This window comes from Myotis nattereri (assembly GCF_964212035.1).
Source record: "Myotis nattereri genome assembly, chromosome: 2".
Lineage (NCBI taxonomy): Eukaryota > Metazoa > Chordata > Mammalia > Chiroptera > Vespertilionidae > Myotis > Myotis nattereri.
In genome coordinates, this window is record NC_138076.1 from 159892593 (window position 1) to 159912743 (window position 20151).

The 20151-nt window shown below is 54.3% G+C and overlaps 2 protein-coding genes across 2 annotated transcripts; both read left to right on the plus strand.

Moving 5' to 3' along the window:
* The first annotated feature begins 1081 nt into the window (after nt 1-1081).
* On the plus strand, nt 1082-9259 carry TAC3 (tachykinin precursor 3). Its single transcript, XM_081084371.1, has 7 exons — nt 1082-1203; nt 1782-1893; nt 4642-4738; nt 4931-4960; nt 5072-5125; nt 5508-5582; nt 8914-9259. The coding sequence occupies exons 2-6, from the start codon at nt 1786-1788 to the stop codon at nt 5579-5581; spliced, it is 363 nt and encodes a 120-aa protein (XP_080940497.1). The 5' UTR covers nt 1082-1203; nt 1782-1785; the 3' UTR covers nt 5582; nt 8914-9259.
* A 7546-nt stretch (nt 9260-16805) lies between these two features.
* ZBTB39 (zinc finger and BTB domain containing 39) lies at nt 16806-19061 on the plus strand (the record flags this gene model as incomplete). The annotated part of the gene is made up of 1 exon (XM_081084577.1): nt 16806-19061. One exon carries the CDS (start codon nt 16806-16808, stop codon nt 18939-18941), a length of 2136 nt encoding a protein of 711 aa, XP_080940703.1. The 3' UTR covers nt 18942-19061.
* Between the last annotated feature and the right edge of the window lie 1090 nt (nt 19062-20151).

Genomic DNA, 20151 nt, shown 5'->3' on the forward strand with positions numbered 1-20151 from the left:
TGATGGAAGTGACGAGTGGCTCAGAAGCGGCTTTCGCTTGGCCGCTCCCTGATCTCTCTCAGCAGCACCTTTTCTCTCTGGGTCTCCTTTGGATCCTGCCCACGACGCTGGCTCTGCCTTGGGTGTGAGATAAACAGCATGGGCCTCCGCAACAGGGTGGGCCGTGAACAAGGGCTTGAGAGGTGAGGGGAGAAGGTGCTTGAGCCTCAGGGACACAGATGAGAGTGGCGGAAATGTAACTGCAAGGAAAAAAGAAGCAATTAAGAGGCCAAGGCTGGGTTTGGGGCAAGGGCAGAGGAACTGCTCAGCTGTGGTGGTATTCTTCCTTTCTGAGATTAGGAGGTCCAGGAGTCAGAACTCTAGAAGGATGCAACTAAGTCAGGCTAACTCGGGTCAAGCAAGAGTGGGGTGGGCACCCGAGGGGAGAGGCACGAGGCCTGGGGCGTTGGTGGATGGAGCCAGACACCTAGGAGGTCTCTGCATTCAGTAGCAGGAGGAGCACTGACCCTCAGCTGATCGGAGGACGAGGGGATAGGCCCACTCCAGCTGAGAGGAGAACACAGGGTGAAACGAGGACTCGAGGGGATGCCAGGAGCACCTCCCACCCTCAGGGGCCTGCCCCTGGCTGTCCTGGTTGTCCTGGGGGTGGAGGGCCAGTCAAGCACCCCCTGGAGTTGTTCTGCCTGGCAATCTAATCTGAAGGCTGAAAAGGCAAGGAGCTGGGGGCGTGAGCAAGGAGGAGCAAGAGGCCCCGGGACCACACCTATTGAGTTGGACCTGGCATGCAAATTTTGTGACAAACCACACACCAGGAGTCCTTAGCATGCCCCGCTGAGGGGCTGTTGGCAAGTGGGCTGCTGGGCAACCCCAGCGCACTGAAGAGTTTGTGGTGTGTGTGTGTGTGTGTGTGTGTGTGTGTGTGTGTGTGGCTGCAGCCTAGACCCTCCTTCCCACCAGCCTCTCCCCTCCCCTCCAGCCATCCTGGGATTGGTGATTCTCGGCCCCTCCCCCGGCTCCCCCAGACCCTCCCAGAGCCTTTATCAGGGAGCCGAGCCGAGATCCTGCACATTCCCAGATCCCCTCCACTCTCCGCTTCTCTCTGCACAGCAGCAGCAGCAGCACCAGCTTTGTGGGGAGCAGGGCAGTAATCCCGCCAGCTCCCTGATTCCACCATCCAGCTGTAGGCTCCACGCTGATCCACAGGTAGGCACGAGCGGGAGGAGGTGGGAAGGACTGAAGCTGGCACTGAAGGACAGGGGCCAGAGGCAGGAGAAATAAAGGAAGTGGCCGCCTTTGGTCTGCCTTTGATCGGGGCTCTGGGAAGTGAGAAGGCAGAAAGAAAGGGGTTGAGAGCCAGTGATGTTTGGAGCCTGTGGGTGCGGGCTGATTGTTCTGTACAAGAAAGTTTTGCCTAAGTCTAGGGGTTGCCTAGTGCTGGAAAACAGCGCCCAGGACCCCTCCTCCAGCTGAGTAAGGAAACAGACCCCTACACGTCCTATAAGTCCATCCTCTTCCTTTGGAGCCTAGAGTCCCGGCACCGTCGCGCCGTTGCTTATTGCTGCCAGGTGCACATCCTGGGGAGATATGTCTGATGGGGGAGCAGGGAAAGCAAGCCCGGGGGACGTCCCCACTGCTCGGAGATGCTCTCCCCAGACCAGGGCTGGGGCAGGGGAGTCGGGGGCTGGGAAGCGGGGTCCAGCTAGGCTGCTGGTGGTGAACGTTCCCCCTCGTTTTATGTCCTCCTCCTCCCGCCTTCCCTTCCTGTCTCTCTGCACTCTTAGCACCATGCGGGGCGCCCTGCTGTTGGCAGCCAGCCTGGCCCTCTGCCTGGTTCTTGGGGCCGTCTGCAAGGAGCCACAGGAGCAGGTGGTACCCAGGTCGGACCACAGGAAGGTAAGGTACCCCTCGGGCTGGGCCAGCCTTGGCAGAGTCCTGGGCAACATCATGGGAGCAACAGCTTTGCTGGTTCCAAAAGCTGTAGGGGCAGGTGCGGTGGTGCAGGGGCGGCCGGTGGGTTGGGAGTTACCGGTTTCTGTCAGAGGGCTGGGTTTCCCTGCCTCTCTGCTCAGCTCACTGTCTTGGGTATGTCTGTAAGGATCTCTGTCCCTCTGCACAGGTTTGACACCTTGTATGTAACAGGCGCCCTACCCATCGGATTGACTGCTGGCTTGGTGATTAGGTGGTACTTCGAGGGGTAGGCGGGGGAGGCCAGGTTGGTCTAAGGTTCCCTGTGGTCCAGCTCAGGTTCAGGGTCTGTTCCTTTGAGGCGTGTGTGTGTGTGTGTGTGTGTGTGTGTGACGGTGGTGGGGCGGGGGGATGGCGCGGGGTGGTGGTGGATGAGGGGATTCTATCTACTCCCTGGAGGTTATGAAACACAGAATTTCTCCCCCAAATGGTCATTTGTGTGCTATTTTACTGATCAATTACATGTATTATTTTGTTTTCAAAATTCAAATAAACTCCCTCATCCACCCTGTAACTTCAGGTGCTCCTAAGATCCCAACCCTTCCCTCTCTCCTCTCCTTGACCTCCTCCGGCCTCTGCTTATTCAGGATAGAAAAATAACAACAAAAACAAGCACAGAACAGGTTAGGCCCTAGTTTCCAAAGCTCTTCCAAGAAAAGGAATAGGACTCGTCAGGATAGGCCTCCGGGGGGAGAGCAAGGAGAAAGTCGTTTTAAGGTTTTGAAACGATAGCGATTACATTGGTACAAATGCTTTTACAATGATTATAAGTGGAGCTTATTACAAATTCAGTGTGCGAAGTCTAGCTGCCTTTCCAGCTCAAGTCTGCTTAGCATCTCATTCCAGGAAGTGGGCAGAGTGTGTGAACAATTTGGGGAAGTGGCTGCCTGGGAAGCTGTGCGCTGGCAGGGAGAGGTGGCCAGCCTTCCTCGGGCTGTGAGGTGGGTCAGGGCGCCAGAGGCTGGCAGCCTTGCAGCGGCAGTAGTTGTGCCACATTCAAAAGACGAGAACCAGTTCAGCCCCGCGGCTTGGCTCAGTGGTTGAGCATCAGCCTATATGACTCAGGAGGTCACGGTTCGATTCCTGGTCAGGGCACATGATCAGGTTGGGGGCTTGATCCCCAGTGGGGGGTGTTCAGGAGGTGGCCCATCAATGATTCTCTCTCATCATTGATGTTTCTCTTCCCTTCCCTTTCCCTTCCTCTCTGAAATCAATTTAAAAAAATAAAATATAATTTAGAAAAAGAACCAGTTAAAAAACAAAAACACATAGAGAATACCAAATATGGGCTGGACACTGTGTCCAGAGCCCAAAGGTCCCAACTCGAAGTCATCAGAATATCTGGGTATATTCTTCTGAGACAAACTTGCTTCGAGTCCCTGCCCCTCTTCGTCAGTGAGAGAGAGATTGCTGTCCCATCCCTTCTCCTGCAGGTCTGTGAGAACGAGGGAAACTGGGGAGGGAAGAGGGGAGGATATATGAGTGCCGAGGCAGCTGGGCTGGCGTGTGTGTGGAGAGCATCCTGTGTCAGTGTGCTTCTGTGTGTGCTCAGCAGCCCAGGGACACGTGGACTCTGGAGAGAGAGGCACCTCTGAGATTCAAAGTGAGAATCTCCCATCATGATCATTGTCATTGTCTCTGAGGCTAAATAGCTTGGGGTGAGAGGTGTGCCCACCAACCACCTGCTGTGCCCAAGTTACTAAAAATAAATCACCAAGACAATTAAGAGCCCCTGCTTGGAATCTGGGGTTCATCTGCAGGATGGGGGAGAAGCGGTGTCACTCTAAGCATGCTGCCTTCCTGGTGTTCTGAGGCCAGGGCGGACAGGGGCGAGGGGAAGAGACCCAGAGGCAGAAACCCGTGGGGAAGAAAAGAGATCAAGAGGCAGTGGGAGACACAGGGAGAGAAACATCCACAGACACCGCACAGAGCGGGGATTTCAGGGTCACAGAGGCGTCCCCAGGGCGGAGTGCCGTCTGTGGCTCGCCATGGAGCACAATCAGAGGACACCTGCTCTGTCTGATGGGCCTTTCCTGCGAGTGGGGGGGGGGGGCAGGGGGAGGGGGGAGGGAAGGGGGGCGGTCATGGAGGGCAACCCCATCCTTGCTCACCCAGGAGGACAGCCCCATCCTTGGGCAAACCAGTTCCTGATGTGCCAGGGAGCAAAGAACCAAGGGCCCTTCTCACTGAGGGGTGGCAGGAGCCGGGGCAAGGCTCAGGGAGAGGCTCACAGCCTGAGAGGGCCACTGTCTCAGTTCTCCTCAGATCATTCACCTGGAGCAGCAAAAGCCACATCCCAGGAAGGCCTTCAGTCTAGGCAAACGGGGGTGGGTCGGTCTACAGGGATGCCCCGTGGGGTCCCTTCACCAGGGCTTCTCAAACCTTGCTATGCATAGGAGTCGCCTGGAGCCTGGTTAAAATGCAGCTTCTATCGCAGCAGGCCTGGGTAGGACTGAGGGGACGCATCTCTAACACATTCCCCGGCTGGTGCTGCTGGCCAACAGACCACAGACTCTGAGAGCCTGCTTCTCTCCCGTCCCAATCAGAGGAAATCCTGAAAGAAATGAGGTGTCGGGTTTAGCTGTGATTGACTCAAGAAAAGTCTGTGTTGGTGGGAAGAGAGCGAGTGGACTGGGTGTGAGCCCCCTGCCTCAGCCCTGTTTCTCTCCCTGGCAGGTCCCGAGTCTCGGACCCCTGCTCAATGCGCTCACTAGCCACAACCCGGTCTCCGTGGTGAACGAATTGATCAAAGTTCTGAGCCAGGCTCGCAAGGGTAGGAAGCAGCCTAGGGAGAGGGGTGTGGGGGGACGGGGGTGAAGTGGGGGGCAGGATTCCGGGGATTAAGTCGGCCTGGGAGACCCCTTCAGGTGGGAGGAGACCGGCTTAGGGAAGAACGGAGAGTTGTGACCTGAAGCCCCCTCACCACCCCTTTCCAGATCCCACAGCCTTGTTCTTGTTTTCACAGACCCTAAGAAACGGTCCTTCCTCCAGAAACGTGAGTAGCCTCTTCTCCCTCCCTTCTCTGCCAACCACTGGCCCAGAGCTCCGAGGGCGTGGGGCCCGGTGACCAGTGGTCACGGGGGACAATGCTGGCCCTCTCCTGCAGGTGACATGCACGACTTCTTCGTGGGACTCATGGGCAAGAGGGACACCCAGCCAGGTAGAAGCGCGGCAGGGTTTCGGGGACTGGCCAGGACATGCAGGAGTCAAAAGCCTCCTATTTGTCCTCAGAGGGAAAGACAAGACTTCTCTCAGCTACGGTGGGGGTTCCTGGGCCCTTTCTACCCAGTCCGCTTGGAGCCACAGCGCAGTGTTCCCTGGGAGCCGCTGCCCTGGGAGACCTTTATAATACGATGGTCTGCTGCAGGGGGGTGGGTTAGGGAGGCCCTGCTTCCGCCCCATCGCCCACCCCGAGCACGGAGCATGCCGCTGCTCCCCAGCTGTGTCTCCCAGGGTGCCCTTCATAGCCAGCCCTTCTTTGTTGTTCAGGGTGAAGGTCACATCCAGAAAGATCCCCCCTAACGACAGTTTTCTTCACCCAGGCACGCCTGCCGATGTGGACCAAGAGGGCGCCCCTCGCTCTGGCAGCCTCCAGTACCCGTCCCACGTGGAATGAGGTAAGGGGTGCTGGGTGCGGGGAGGAGCGGGACTGTGTGCATGCAGGCTGCCGGAGAAGCATTGCCTCTGATGCTACAGGCATTACTACTCATAAATTTGCCCTAAAATACACTGCCCACCACACTGTCAAACACACCAACACTTAGAGGCACATGCTTATCCGAGACACCACACCACACACACACACACACACACACACACACACACACACACACACGGCCCTCGTTTTCATCCCATCTCTGTCCCCTGGTGCTTTTCTTTTTCTTTTTAAAATTGTTTTATTGCTTAAATTATTATAAACAGTATTACATATGTCTCCTTTTTTCCCCCGCCCTTGACAATCCCCTGGCCTCCCCTCCCCCCTAGTGTCTTATGTCCATTGGTTATGCTTATATGCATGCATACAAGTCCTTCGGTTGATCTCTTCCCCCCCCTCTCTCCTGCCCTCCAACCCTCCCCGGCCTTCCCGCTGCAGTTTGACAATCTGTTTGAGGCAGCTCTGCCTCTGTATCTATTATTGTTCAAAAGTTTATAATGGTCTCTATTATCCATGAATGAGTGAGATCATGTGGTGTTTTTCCTTCATTGACTGGCTTATTTCACGTAGCATAATGCTCTCCAGTTCTATCTATGCCATTGCAAATGGTAAGAGTTCCTTCTTTTTTACAGCAGCATAGTATTCCATCGTGTAGATGTACCATAGTTTTCTAATCCATTCATCTACTGATGGGCACTTAGGCTGTTTCCAGATCTTAGCTATGGTGAATTGTGCTGCTATGAACATAGGGATGCATGTATCCTTTCTGATTGGTGTTTCTGGTTTCTTGGGATATATTCCTAGAAGTGGGATCACAGAGTCAAATGGGAGTTCCATTTTTAGTTTTTTGAGGAAACTCCATACTGTCTTCCATAGTGGCTGCACCAGTCTGCATTCCCACCAGCAGTGCACGAGTGTTCCTTTTTCTCCACATCCTCTCCAGCACTTGTCGTTTGCTGATTTGTTGATGATAGCCAGTCTGACAGGTGTGAGATGGTACCTCATTGTTGTTTTGATTTGCATCTCTTGGATGATTAGTGACTTTGAGCATGTTTTCATATGTCTCTTGGCTTTCTGAATGTCCTCTTTTGAAATGTGTCTATTTAGGTCCTTTGCCCATTTTTTGATTGGATTGTTTATCTTCCTTTTGTTAAGTTGTATGAGTTCCCTATACTGATGCTTTTCTGATGGGCAACTTCTGTTGTTTACATTCTGTTCTCTCCTGATCTGTGCAAAAGATGGAGAGATCGTCACCCGATAATTACAATTTCCACATCCAGTTCACAGGTGAAGTGACCTGCCTCCCAGGCAGGCTGAATCGTTCGGATTATTCAGAATCTCCACTTACAGGGGCCCAGTGTGGCGTGCTGCTCCAGAGGGATGTAGGAAGGAATGCAAGGAACTCCGGAAATCTAGTGGGGAGGGGCTGGAAGCTGTATCTTAGTCGCTCTGTGTCCTGTAATGGGTAAGGGCGTGGCCTGAGTTTGAATCCTGGCTCTACCACTCACTCGTTGGGTTCCCGTGGCCCATTCCATAACCCCCCGTGCCTCACCTTCCCCACCTGAAAAACGGGGTGAGGACAGCGCGTGGCGGAGCTAGGACGTGAGGACCGAGCTCAGGTGAAGTGTTCAGAATGGTGCCGGCACAGCCTCTGTGCAGGCTTTGTTATGCCTGTTGGGCCTGGGAGGTGCGGGCAATGTCTTGGTGCTCCCCCTGCCGCTCCGGTCTGTCTGCCCAGGGCGGTCTGCGCGGGACCCAGGCCTGCGTGGGCTGAGCTCTCGAACTTGGTGTGCAAGCGTGAGTCCCCTGGGAAGTGTCTAGTCAACACACAGAGCCTGCCGCCTGGACACCCTCTTCCCACGCCCAGCAATAGCAGCCCAACTGCTGCGCCGGCTCCACAGGCAGAGGCGGTGGGGGGAGAATGAGCTCGGTGACCACAGGGAGTCGGTGGCCCCTCTGCCGGCGTGCCTGTCCCCCACACTCATTGGTCTCAAGGGAGACACAGGCCCAGGAGCTGCCTCTCGCTTAACTGCCTGTGCATGACTCCCTGGGCCCAGAGACGAGGTCCGGCCCCCGCCACCCCCCCCCCCCCCCCCCCCCCGTCAGTGCTGGGTGAGAGGGCGCGAAGAGCCATAATGATCGTAACTCACTGATTACATGGTACTGGCCGTATCATTTTGCTCTCATTAGACGGTTATTTCAATACTGCCGACCGCCAGATAATTACACGGGCAACTATATCTGGATGACATACTCTCCCCCAGCGTGATGCATCAGCCATAAAGATAATTACAGTGCAATTTTTGCCATAGTATTTTATACAAATAGCAGAAACAAGTGCATTGTGGAAATCTACTTTTACTGCTTGCTGGTGAGCCCAGGCTCTTTCAGAGGGACCGGGCTCATAATTGCGCCTTCATAATCTCACCGCGGACGGAGCATTCTCTACCGCACGGTGCCGGGAAGAAGAGGACACACGGTCCCTGGTGGCTGCCATTTAAAGGGCGTAGATGAAATGAATCAGCAAAGATCATTGTATCAGCTGATTTCATTCATGTGAAACTGCTCAGAAAGGAAGTGGTCTCTGGGCCTGTCCTTGCCGGGAGTGGGAGTGGGGTGGGGCGGGGGCGGGGGCTGGAAAGAGGAGGAGCATTAGCACCAGGGCTTGTGTATGCCTGGCTCATGGGGATGCTAGGATAATATAATCTTCATTTCTGCCGCTATATTTAAAAATACATATTTTTATTGATTTCAGAAAGGAAGGGAGAGGGAGAGATAGAAATATCAATGTTGAGAGGCTCCTTGATTGGCTGCCTCCTACTCTTGAACGGAATGGAACCCGGGACCCTTCAGTCCACAGGCCAACGCTCTATCCACTAAGCCAGTGGTTCTCAACCTTCTGGCCTCTTAAATACAGTTCCTCATGTTGTGACCCAACCATAAAATTATTTTCGTTGCTACTTCATAACTGTAATGTTGCTACCGTTATGAATTGTAATGTAAATATCTGATATGCAGGATGGTCTTAGGCGACCCCTGTGAAAGGGTCGCTCGACCCAAAGGGGTTGCGACCCACAGATTGAGAACCGCTGCACTAAGCCAAACCGGCTAGGGCTGTCGCTACATTTTTATGGGAGCCGCCCTAGACCACGGGCACAGGTGTTTGTAAGTCGCATCAGAAATATACATCTGGAAAAGGGCAAGCACCTGCAGCTCGGAGAGTCCAATCTCCAGTTCAAAGGCTGAGGGACAGCTGTGCTAAGACTTCTGTTCTCTCTCCTTCCCCCTTACAGATGCCCCTGCCCTTCTCCCTCCTCTGCTCCCCCAGCAGGTGGTTGGTGGGAGTGTTTCCAGACAGAAGATGTGATTTCCCTTTTTGGTCCTCGGCACTCCATCTCTGTCCTCCTGGCTGCATCACGAATCCCCCCGTCACCCCCGTCACCCCCTCGAATCCCCAGGTGCACGCTCCCCGATTTCCCTTCTCTTCCCAGCCTGTGCCCTTCCTGTGCTGAGACTCCCCCATCCCTCTACCCAGCGCTGATGTAGACAGTGCGCAGTGACCCCCCCGGTTCCAGCTGGCATTGGCTGTAGATTCCCCTGGCTCCCTCAACAATAAAGGACTTTTGCATATGGCCTAGAGTGATGCATTTGTTTGGTTGGTGGATCGGTGTGTGTTTTTTTCTCTTCTTTAACTCTTCCAACCACATCATACATACCTACATATGTACATCTGATTTGCACCTACACAAATATAGCTAACTAGAGTTATCTTTATTTTGTACACAGCAGTTTTCCTGACAGCGCCTTACTCAGTATTTCATACAATTAGTATCAGGAGATTATTTAGTGATTAAAAGCATAGATAAATGAATTTGGAAGATGGTTTCTTGCACTCAACGAATTTCACAAACTGGCTTCAGATAAAGAAAAACACATATTCTGAAGCGCTTCATCTGAATTTCTAGGATGGGCCTGGGCGACATTGATCTCTGAATTTGACTCTACTTAGAGGAGGGAGGGGGGATCAAGGCTGTGCGAAGACCCGGCCACCGAGGAGGAGGCATCGAGCACTGTGTCATTCTTCTGCCCCCAAATGTCAAGCGCGGGCCCTGCAGTAGGTGGTGGGGGTGAGATGTGACCCAGACACAGAGTTTACCATGTTAAGTGGCCACCTTAGTTGTTATAGAGGGAAACATTTATTTCGGACTCTTCTACAATGCTACTGTTACCAGCCTGTAGCTAGTCCAGTAGTCCACAGTATATGTAAGGCATTTAAATGAGGTGTAAGTGGGTGTCTTTTATTAATCTGCTGTTCTAACAATCACAGCCCCCGGGTGGGTCCCGAGGGGCTCCTGTGCCCTAATGGAACAGCCTGGGAAGTCCCCAGGTGCCCTAGTTTAGCCTGGAGCAAGGGCCCTGGCCACGCCCCTGAACTACCCTGATTCAAGTCCACATTCAGCTCTCGCAAGGCAGCTCAGGGAGAGGGCCATGGAGCCAGAGGCCGCTCCCTGCGGTCCCTTCACCCCATGAAAGTTCTCCCTTTCCAGAGCCCGGCTGGGCACCTTTGGACCCATAGCTGCACTGTAGGGCTGGGCAGGAGGAAGAGCTCACCTCAGTGTCTTTGGCGTCAGGTTTATTGCTAGAGGTCAAAGAATGCCCTCACCCCAGATCCTCAGGCCTTTCTTCCGCGAGTCATCTTGTTGGCTTTTCAGAATCATCTATCCAGAGGGTTTAATTGTTTGCAGGCTGGGGACTTTATGTGGGTCATGACAGCTTTAGGAATTGGTTCTGCTCACACTTGAGAGTCTGACGTGTGCTGAGATGACAAGCGCTTCGCCAACAGGAGAAAAATGTAGGAAGACTGCTCTCTGGTGGCAGTACTGGGGAACACTGCAGTGCTGGGAATCCCAGGAAAAAGACACCTTTTATTTATTTAATTTATTTATTTACATATTTTTAAAATATATTTTTATTGATTTCAAAGAGGAAGGTAGAGCCCTAACCGGTTTGGCTTAGTGAAGAGAGTGTCGGCCTGCGGACTGAAGGGTCCCAGGTTTGATTCCAGTCAAGGGCATGTACCTGGGTTGCAGGCACATCCCTAGTCGGGGGCATGCAGGAGGCAGCTGATGGATGTTTCTCTCTCATCGATGTTTCTCTCTATCCCTCTCCCTTCCTCTCTGTAAAAAAATCAATGAAAATATATTTTTAAAAAACAAACAAAGAGGAAGGGGGAGAGAGAGAGAGAGAGAGAGAGAGAGAGAGAGAGAGAGAGAGAGAGAGAAATATTAATGATGACAGGGAATCATTGATCAGCTACCTCTTGTACAACCCACACTGGAGATTGAGCCCACAACCCAGGCGTGAGCTCTGACTGGGAATCGAACCATGACTTTCTGGTTCATAAGTCACTGAGCCAGACTGGCCAAGCTGGAGACAACATTTTAAATCAGATTCCTGTTCTGTGCTTGGAGAATTCGTGAAGTAATCCTGGCCCTCATCCTCTTGTAGTAAAGAGGTTGATGCCCAAAAATACCTGGTCGACAAGACTTCGCAGCCCTTCTCCGTGTCGTGTAGCTTAGTGCCTGGGTGCTGTTGTGACTGCGTGGTGATGTACTTTTAAAAGACTTCAGTACTAAAGGTTCCGAACCTCATTCCAGCCTGTGTGGAGTGTTGTGCCCAGATTTCAAGGTTCCCAAAAAGCCCATCAGGGAGCCAGCGAGTCCGATGCAAAAGCAAAGAGTCCTTCATTTCGAACTAGTTTGACTCCCCGACCACACTCACCGATGCAACAACGGTAAGCCCAGTGGCCGCGAGAGAGCGAGGCCTGATGGGATTGTAGGTTTTATAGTAAGGGCAGGGGAGGGGACTGTGGGCCCCGCTGATTGGCCAGGCGCGAGTCGGGTCTTGTTACACAGGATGTGGTCATATTGATGGCGTGCACTTCCCTTGATTATCATTGGTTAGTCCAGAGAAATCCTGGGCGTGGCCAGCAGAGGCCTGGGCCTCCGGGAAGAAACCCCCGCGGAGCACATGGCTCTGCCCAAAAATGGAGGACCCAGGGCAAGATGGAGGGCGCAGTCCTCGCCCCCACCCAGGGCGAGCTGAGCCCGGGCTCCAGGGGCCAGTCCAGTTGCCGGGGGTCCAGCAGATCGACCAGTTCCAGCCCAGACAGGAAGTCCACATCCTCCGTCTAGTCCCCGGGGGTGCCGGCGATCGCCTCCTCCTCCATCTCCTCGGGCGAGGGCATGGGCCCCGCCGCCTTCGCTGCTGCGTGGGTCCGGTCCTGGGGCGGTGGGCGGGTGGCCTGCGCCGGGCTCCCGCCGTGGGCTGGGGAGTCGGTGCCCGAGGCCGCCAGCAGTGTGGTCAGGCTGTGCCTCAAGGGGCCCGGCGGCCGGCCCATGTAGGCCCCACGATGACTCGCCTTTTCATGGAGGAGGTTTTCCTACACCAACAAGCCATGCCCTGACACTAGCTACCCAGGGATGATGTCAGATTCCATGAGTTGAGGGATTATTCTGACAAGACTGCCCCCCAACTTCAGATGACAATCCAGGCCCAGGTTGTCACCGATGCTTCTGACCGATCAGCTACAGATTGGAGTTTCCCATGACCTACACCCTGGGTTCAGTTAATTTGCTGGAGCAGCTCACAGAACTCAGGAAACCCATTTGCTCACTAGATGACCAGTTTATTATAAAAGGAAATCACTCAGGGATAGCCAGTGGAAGAGGTTCGTAGGGCAAGGCATGGGGAAAGGGGCGCAGAGCTTCTATGCTCTCTCTGAACTCTCCTCTCTGGGACCTCCAAGTGGTCACCAACCCGTGAGCTCTCTGAACTTTCTTTTTATGGAGACTTCATGACATCGTTTCCACGTAAGAAACATTCAAACCTATAAGAATTTTTACGAGTTTGTTTGAGCCAAACTGACAATTTCTGGGAAGCAAAACATCAACGGTTGAGAAAATGCTCCGAAAATGACAATTTTGTACCTTATTTTATACAGTACAATCAAGGGAGGAGGCACAAGGAGGGTTATATGAAATTTGCTGAGGATAGATTAGGGAGGCGAGAGAAAGCAAAGCGGGGGAAAATGGATACAAACTAAAATGAAGAGACAAAGAAAGCAAAGGCGGGGAGAGGTGGTGGTGGGGAAGCGTCTGACATTGGATACAAACTAAAATGAAGAGACAAATACTTCTTTTACATTAGAGAGGGTAACGGATTGTTAATAAGTAACTTTTACAGCACAGAGAGATTGTATGCGGGAGAACAAGGTAACCATGAGGGGTCCTGTGGTCTGTGTTCTGGTGGGAGATTGTACCCTGGGGGGTCTGGGAAAAGGGGATTAGTCTGACATTCCAAAGGTATGTTATCATAGATGCAAAAAAGGCATAGGTTCAGGTAAGGCAAAGCTTGACCTTTGTCAAGAAAGATACTGGCCTAGGACATGACCGCCCTCCATGAGTCACGTTTAGCTAGCAAGTTTATTTATTTATTATTATTATTATTATAATTATTATTATTATAGCAAAGGTGGAAATGTATTGGAGAACAAGCACAGACTCCCACGTGGGAAGGGGGAAGAGCCCCCTAGCTGGCAAGTTTTCATTGCAGACCCTCCTATGCGGTTCCTGTAGGCCTCTGAGTTTGAAAGGCCCACCGTGCAGGCCTCCCCTGAGCTTGTCAGGTTTAGTGTGTGACCCCTTTTCGTCAGTGAAGAATAGGAAGAAATAAAATGAAGACGCTATAGTTAAGTTGCTAAATGACTAAAATCAAGTAGGTTGAAGCATGAGGAAATGATTCTATCCTTGTTTTAACTAGCCTGGGAACTTAAAGTTTTGAAATTCCAGTTCTTCATCAATGCCTGGATATACACCCAACCTCCAAATAAGTCTCTGATTGCCCAGAAAAGACTAAGGATAGAATATTCCTATATCCAGGCCACCTGGCATCCATTAGCCAGACCACTGTGCCATCTCAAGGATTACCATCTTGGACCAATGCAGAGGCTCAGAATATCACACTGATTTTTCTCAAGAATGTACTTTTTTTTTTTTAAACTGCAATCTTTTAAAAAATATATATTTTTATTGATTTCAGAGAGGAAGGGAGAGCTAGAGAAACATCAATGATGAGAGAGAATCGTGGATTGGCTGCCTCCTGCATGCCCCCTACTGGGGATCAAGCCCAAAACCCAGGCATATGCTTGATGGGAAATGGCACCATGACCTCCTGGTTCATGGGTTCACACTCAACCACTGAGCCACCCAGAGAGGGCGAGTGGGCTGTTTTTGGGCAAGGTCACCTTCCTCTGGGGGCCCAGCATTGGCCTATCAGCCAAATTACCTCACTGGTGCTGACCAGGAAATTCCAGACTGACTGGTTAAGATCACATTCCTGGGAGAGGCTGGAACTGCAATTAGGTTAGTTATTGCTGAAATGGCAATTGGTTTGTTAATGTGCATTTAGCACAAGGGACTCCATTTGGGAGCAGTTCTCTCTCTCTCTCTCTCTCTCTCTCTCTCTCTCTCTCTTTCTCTCTCTCTCTCTCTCTCTCCCCCCCCTCTCTCTCCCTCCCTCTCTCTCTTTCTTCTTCTTCTTCTTCTTCTTCTTCTTCTTCTTCTTCTTCTTCTTCTTCTTCTTCTCTCTCTCTCTCTCTCTCTCTCTCTCTCTCTCTCTCTCTCTCTCCCCCCCCCCCTCTCTCCAGGTTATTACAGTGGCTGGAAAGGCTAAACAGGCCCAAGTCTCTTGCTAGCCTTGCAGCCCAGTGTCTCAGAGTCTTGCTGAAGGTTTGGAGTCTTTGGTTGTCTGATGTTCCACTTCAGGGCACTTGGTGGGAGCCTCATGTATCAGCCTCCAGCTGAGCCCCTCGCAGACCTGTTTGGTACTGCCTGCCCCCAAACTACAAGAACAGGTTGTAGTTTATTTGAGCCGATGATAGAGATTTTGCACCCCCTTCCTAATAAATATTTCATGCTTGGCAGCATTTAGGAGAATGTTTGCTTTCATTATAACCTACCATCAGTTAGTACGATTGCGGGAAAGGGGACTGATGATCCCTGAACAGCCACACCGGCTTAGATCAGCTGGCATCGTCCTGTGTGCTCCTCTCTAACCGTCCGTCCGTCCGTCCATCCATCCAGGAATCACGGAGCCCTCCCTGTGCCTGCGTGGGGGTTTGCGCCCGGCTGCCTATCACCGCAGGGAGATAGGAGAGAGGCTGGAACTGCAGGGCCTGGAGCCCGAGGAGCTCCTGCGTCCTGGGGAGGGAGGGCCGGGGAGCGGGAGGGCGACCAGAGCGTGGACAGGAGCTTGGAGTTGGGATCGGGACCAGCGGGAGGAGGGAGCGGTCCTCCGCCCGGCGGATCGGCGCTTCAGAAAAGCCGAAACCGAGGTGGGGTGGCGGGAAACGCCCCAAAACTGCTCTCGGGGGCCGGCCGGCTGTCCCAGCGCCGCGCGGGGGTCCCGGGCCGCGCGGGGGCCCCCTCCAGGCTCGGCGGCTGGGAGCCCCGCGCACCTCGCTCCGGGTCCCGCCGGGCGGGGCGCTGCGACCGAGCGGCGGGGGGCGCTGCCTCCTCCGGGACGGCGGGGGGCGCTGCGGGCCGGGCGGCGGGGGCGGCCCGGGCCGGCGCGGCGAGCGGCGCGGCGGATGGAGAGTCTGGCCGCGGCCGGCGGCGCCGCCTCCTCGTCGGGCCGGGCACGGCGGGCCGGGGCCTTTGTGTGAGGCGGCGGCGGCGATGGTGCTGGGGCCCCGCGGAGCCGGGTAAGCGCGGCCGGGCCGAGGGTTGCGCTCGCCGGGGCCCGACCCCCGCCCTGGCCCTCCTCGCTCTCGGCGGGCGCCCTGCTGCCCGCTCCCCTCGCCGGAACCACCCTCCCCGCCGCCCCGCCGCCCGTCCCTGGCCTCCGGCGGCCCCGCGCCCCGCGTCCCCCCCGCCCCTCCCGAGTCGCCGGGGGAATCGCGGCTCTTCGGGGAGGGAGGGACCGAGGTGCCGGGTGACCCGCCAACGGAGTGCCCCGGCCCGATCCAATGCCCCTTCTCCCGGATCCGGCCTCCGGAGGGGAGACCGGCGCCCCGGATGGCGGAGGTGCCTCCTCGGAAGTTCTGAACCTGCCCCCGCCGACCCCCACTCGGGCTGCCCAGCGCCCCGACCCGCTGCCGGCCGAGTGTGGCCGCCAGGGCCTGGGAGATGCTTGGCTGGCACCCAGACAATGCCCGGAGCGCCCGGCGAAAGTTGGGAGTTAGTGGAGTGTGCGGGGTGGAGAAGGGGCTGCCGCGCAGGACCGGAGCCGGCAGAGCGGGGCCCCTCCCTCGGGGTGCAGGCTCCCGGGAAAGGTGTGTCGAGCAGGTCTTGGACCTGCACAGTGAGGTGTTTTCTCATGGCAGCAAGTGAATCTCTTAGTTCTAGTCAACATGAGCAGGAAACCCGGAGAGGGTGGCGGACTGGCGTCCAGCATATCTAAGATGCCACAGTTGCGTTCTGCTTTGCTCGACTCCTTTGGGCTTTGAAGCATTTTAACTTCACAGCTTACAAGGAGTGTGGCAGATCAGCATCTGAGCGGCTCTGGGTTATGGAGAGGAGAGAGGCAGGTAGTAAAGGGGGAGAGATAGGAACTCGAGAGCAAGCAGGAGATTTACTTGGGGTCTGAAAGGACACGCAGTGTTAGAAAACCAAAAGGTGGAGGGAGCATCCCCAGCAGCTAACTGTGCAGATTTTGTGAGCATGACATTTGACGTCCTAAGGGAAGAGAACATGCGTGATGAGGTAGGACAGCTTGTATTTAGGAGGAAACTCATTGGAGCCAGCTGCTCTGGTCATGCAGTGTAAGAGTGTGTCCGAGCGGATACCTCTAGCTACAGCCTCTCTTACTGACTCTCTTAAAGACCAAGCTATCAGATTTGTTTCAGCGGGTTTGGCTTTTGTCATAACAGCTCTGTATTTGGGTCAGTGTGGGGAGAGGGGTGATCGTTCTGTCATGTTTGCGGTCCTTGCTCTCAGCAGAATGGAGCAGCTCTCCATGCCTGTTCACTCTGTCCCAACCTGAGGCTTAGAAACACCCCGACTGGTAGTGGTTTCTCCTGCAGAGCACCCCGCCTGCAGGGATGCGTTTGGCCACCCATCTTTTCCCTTTGCTGTCCACAGATTAACCGTGCTGATAAGGAGGCAACTTCACAGGAGCTGCTAAGATGGGCATGAGGATCAAACTACAAAGCACCAACCACCCCAACAACCTGCTGAAGGAACTCAACAAGTGCCGGCTCTCGGAGACCATGTGCGATGTCACCATCGTGGTGGGGAGCCGCTCCTTCCCGGCCCACAAAGCTGTGCTGGCCTGCGCGGCTGGCTACTTCCAGAACCTCTTCCTGAATACTGGGCTCGATGCCGCCAGGACCTATGTGGTGGACTTTATCACTCCCGCCAACTTCGAGAAGATTCTGAGCTTTGTCTACACATCTGAGCTCTTCACAGACCTGATCAATGTTGGGGTGATCTACGAGGTTGCTGAGCGTCTGGGTATGGAAGACCTCCTCCGGGCCTGTCACTCCACCTTCCCTGACCTGGAGAGCACCGCCGTGGCCAAGTCCCTGACCAACACCAGTGAGAGCCACTCGGGCACCCTGAGTTGTAGCTCAGCAGAACCTGCCCATCCCCTTGGAGAACTCCGGGGTGGCGGGGAGCACTTTGGTCCTGATAGAAACTATGTTTTACCTAGTGATGCTGGAGGAAGCTATAAAGATGAAGAGAGAAATGTTACCAGTGACTCTAACCATAGCCTGCCCCTGCCACAGCAGCCACTGCCGCCAAAGACAGAGGACCATGATAATCCTGCTCCTTTCACATCTGTACCTAATGTGGTGACCCAGCCAGCCCTAGGCACTGCCAGCATGGGCATCCAAACCAGCACAAGCTCCTGCCAGCCATACAAGCTTCAGAGCAATGGAGACTTCAGTAAAAACAGCTTCTTCCCCCCGGACAATGCGATAGACATCACCACTGGGACCAACTCCTGTCTGAGCAATAGCGACCACTCCAAAGACCCAGGCTTTGAGCAGATGGATGACCTCCAGCTGGAGGACCTCGGGGATGACGACTTGCAGTTTGAAGACCCCACCGAGGAGATCGGCACAGCTGAGGAGGTGATTGAGTTGAGTGATGACAGTGAGGATGAGCTGACTTTTGGAGACAGTGACAACCGAGAGAATAAGGCCATGCCCTGCCAGGTGTGCAAGAAAGTTCTAGAGCCCAACATTCAACTGATCCGACAGCATGCTCGGGACCACGTGGACCTGCTGACAGGCAACTGCAAGGTATGCGAGACCCACTTCCAGGACCGAAACTCCCGGGTGACCCATGTCCTGTCTCACATCGGTATTTTCCTCTTCTCCTGCGACATGTGTGAAACTAAGTTCTTTACCCAGTGGCAGCTGACGCTCCACCGACGGGATGGAATATTTGAGAACAACATTATTGTCCACCCCAATGATCCCCTGCCGGGGAAGCTGGGCTTGTTTTCAGGGGCAGCCTCCGCAGAATTGAAATGTGCTGCCTGCGGGAAGGCCCTGGCCAAAGATTTCCACGTGGTCCGGGGCCACATCCTAGACCATCTGACCTTGAAGGGCCAGGCCTGCAGCGTCTGTGACCAGCGCCACCTCAACCTCTGCAGCCTCATGTGGCACATGCTCTCCCATCTCGGCATTTCGGTCTTCTCCTGCTCTGTCTGTGCGAACAGCTTTGTGGACTGGCATCTCCTAGAGAAGCACATGGCTGTGCACCAAAGCCTGGAAGACACCCTCTTCCGCTGCCACCTGTGTAGCCAGAGCTTCAGGTCGGAGGCTGCCTATCGCTACCATGTCAGCCAGCACAAATGCAGCAGCGGTCTTGACCCCCGGCCTGGCTTTGGGCTGCAGCACCCATCTCTCCCGAAGAGGAAGCTGCCGGCAGAGGAGTTCCTGAGTGAGGAGCTGGCTTTACAGGGCCAGCCTGGGAACAGCAAGTATAGCTGCAAGGTCTGTGGCAAAAGATTTGCCCACACAAGTGAGTTTAACTACCACCGGCGGATCCACACGGGCGAGAAGCCGTACCAGTGTAAGGTGTGCCACAAGTTCTTCCGAGGCCGCTCGACCATCAAGTGCCACCTGAAGACGCACTCGGGGGCCCTCATGTACCGCTGCACAGTCTGTGGCCACTACAGCTCCACCCTGAACCTCATGAGCAAGCACGTGGGTGTGCACAAAGGCAGCCTCCCGCCCGACTTCACCATTGAGCAGACCTTCATGTACATTATCCATTCCAAAGAGGCAGAAAAGAGCCCGGACAGCTGACTGGGTCCCACCGGAGCCAAGGGGAGCTCCCAGGTGGCAGCCAGGACATTGACTTTCTAGTGGCTGTGCATCCCACCCTAGCCGAAGTTACAGTTTTGCCTTGCTGGGAATTCTGTCTTGCGTTTGAAGAAGAAAAAAAAGAATAGCACATGAGCTGTTACTGTTTTAGAGAAGCAGCAGCCCTATCATGTTTACCTCCTGACCTGTTCTTGCCCATGAAGGGCTGTGTTTTTTATTCTTTTGAGGCTGGTCTTGGGATCTCGTCAGGCAGTTGGTGTCAGCTAGATCCCCTTCCCCAGCCTCTCGAGTTTTATGCTGCTAAGAACCCAACCAACAGCTTCACAGAAGAGAGGAGGGGGAGAGAGTTTTCACTGTGGGTATAATGCCAGACCTCCATCGGGGACCACCGACTGTGAGAGAGTTTGGCAGTGTGGTCATTTAGAAAAGACTAGTCAGCAGACAGCTCACCTCAGGTTCCCCTCCCGGCCCTCAGCAGGGAAAAGGCAGCAGGGATAGAGGTGCCTGTTGTTCCATGCCTCTAACCTGCTGACTGGACAGTAAAATCTTTTGGAAGCTAGATCCAAACTGAGGACTAAAGCTTTCTATTTAGATCAGAAAGCTTTGGGATGAATCCGGGCCAGGGCCACCAGAAAAGGTCCTGCAGGGCCACCAGAAGTGGCAGCCTGGACGGGCAGGAAGGGAGGTTTCTCTTTTCTCCTCAATTCCAAAGAAACATGATTTCATGGAGCGATGGCCCAGGGCATCAGGCCTTCCCTGTGGAGCAAAGAGGACAGGGAGCCGTTTGATAGAGTCAGTCACGTGTCATCTGGCCACCTCCATCAGCCGTGAATTTTCTGTTGGAGAAGTGGGGTTGTCTCTGACAGCAGCAGCATTGCCTTAATTTATATCCTGTCTCTCGCCTAGAAGTGTGTTTGACCCGTAGTGTAGATGAGAAGACCCCATGAGGCGGAGTGATGGACTGGAAGCCCTTTAGGATTAAAGGGGCCGATGACTGGTGGTGTGTAGCGGGATGCCTCTCTGTCCCGGTTGGGTAACCTGTTTTGTGCAACTGGGCAGGAGCTCTGGCAGCTGACTTGACCTGCTGGAATTTATCCTGGTCCGTCTTTGTGTTGCCGCCAGTGGGCGCTATTGGCTGACAGCTCGGCCAGGCCCTCCCTCGGTGGCTGGGAAACCTTTCTGCCCAGCCCTG

Excerpts from the sequence above, each read along its gene's own strand:
- TAC3 (XM_081084371.1), top strand. The coding sequence starts at position 1,786 with ATGCGGGGCGCCCTGCTGTTGGCAGCCAGCCTGGCCCTCTGCCTGGTT. Across the intron at positions 1,894-4,641 it reads CCAGGTCGGACCACAGGAAG|GTCCCGAGTCTCGGACCCCT; the intron begins GTAAGGTACCCC and ends TCTCCCTGGCAG. Across the intron at positions 4,739-4,930 it reads TCTGAGCCAGGCTCGCAAGG|ACCCTAAGAAACGGTCCTTC; the intron begins GTAGGAAGCAGC and ends TTGTTTTCACAG.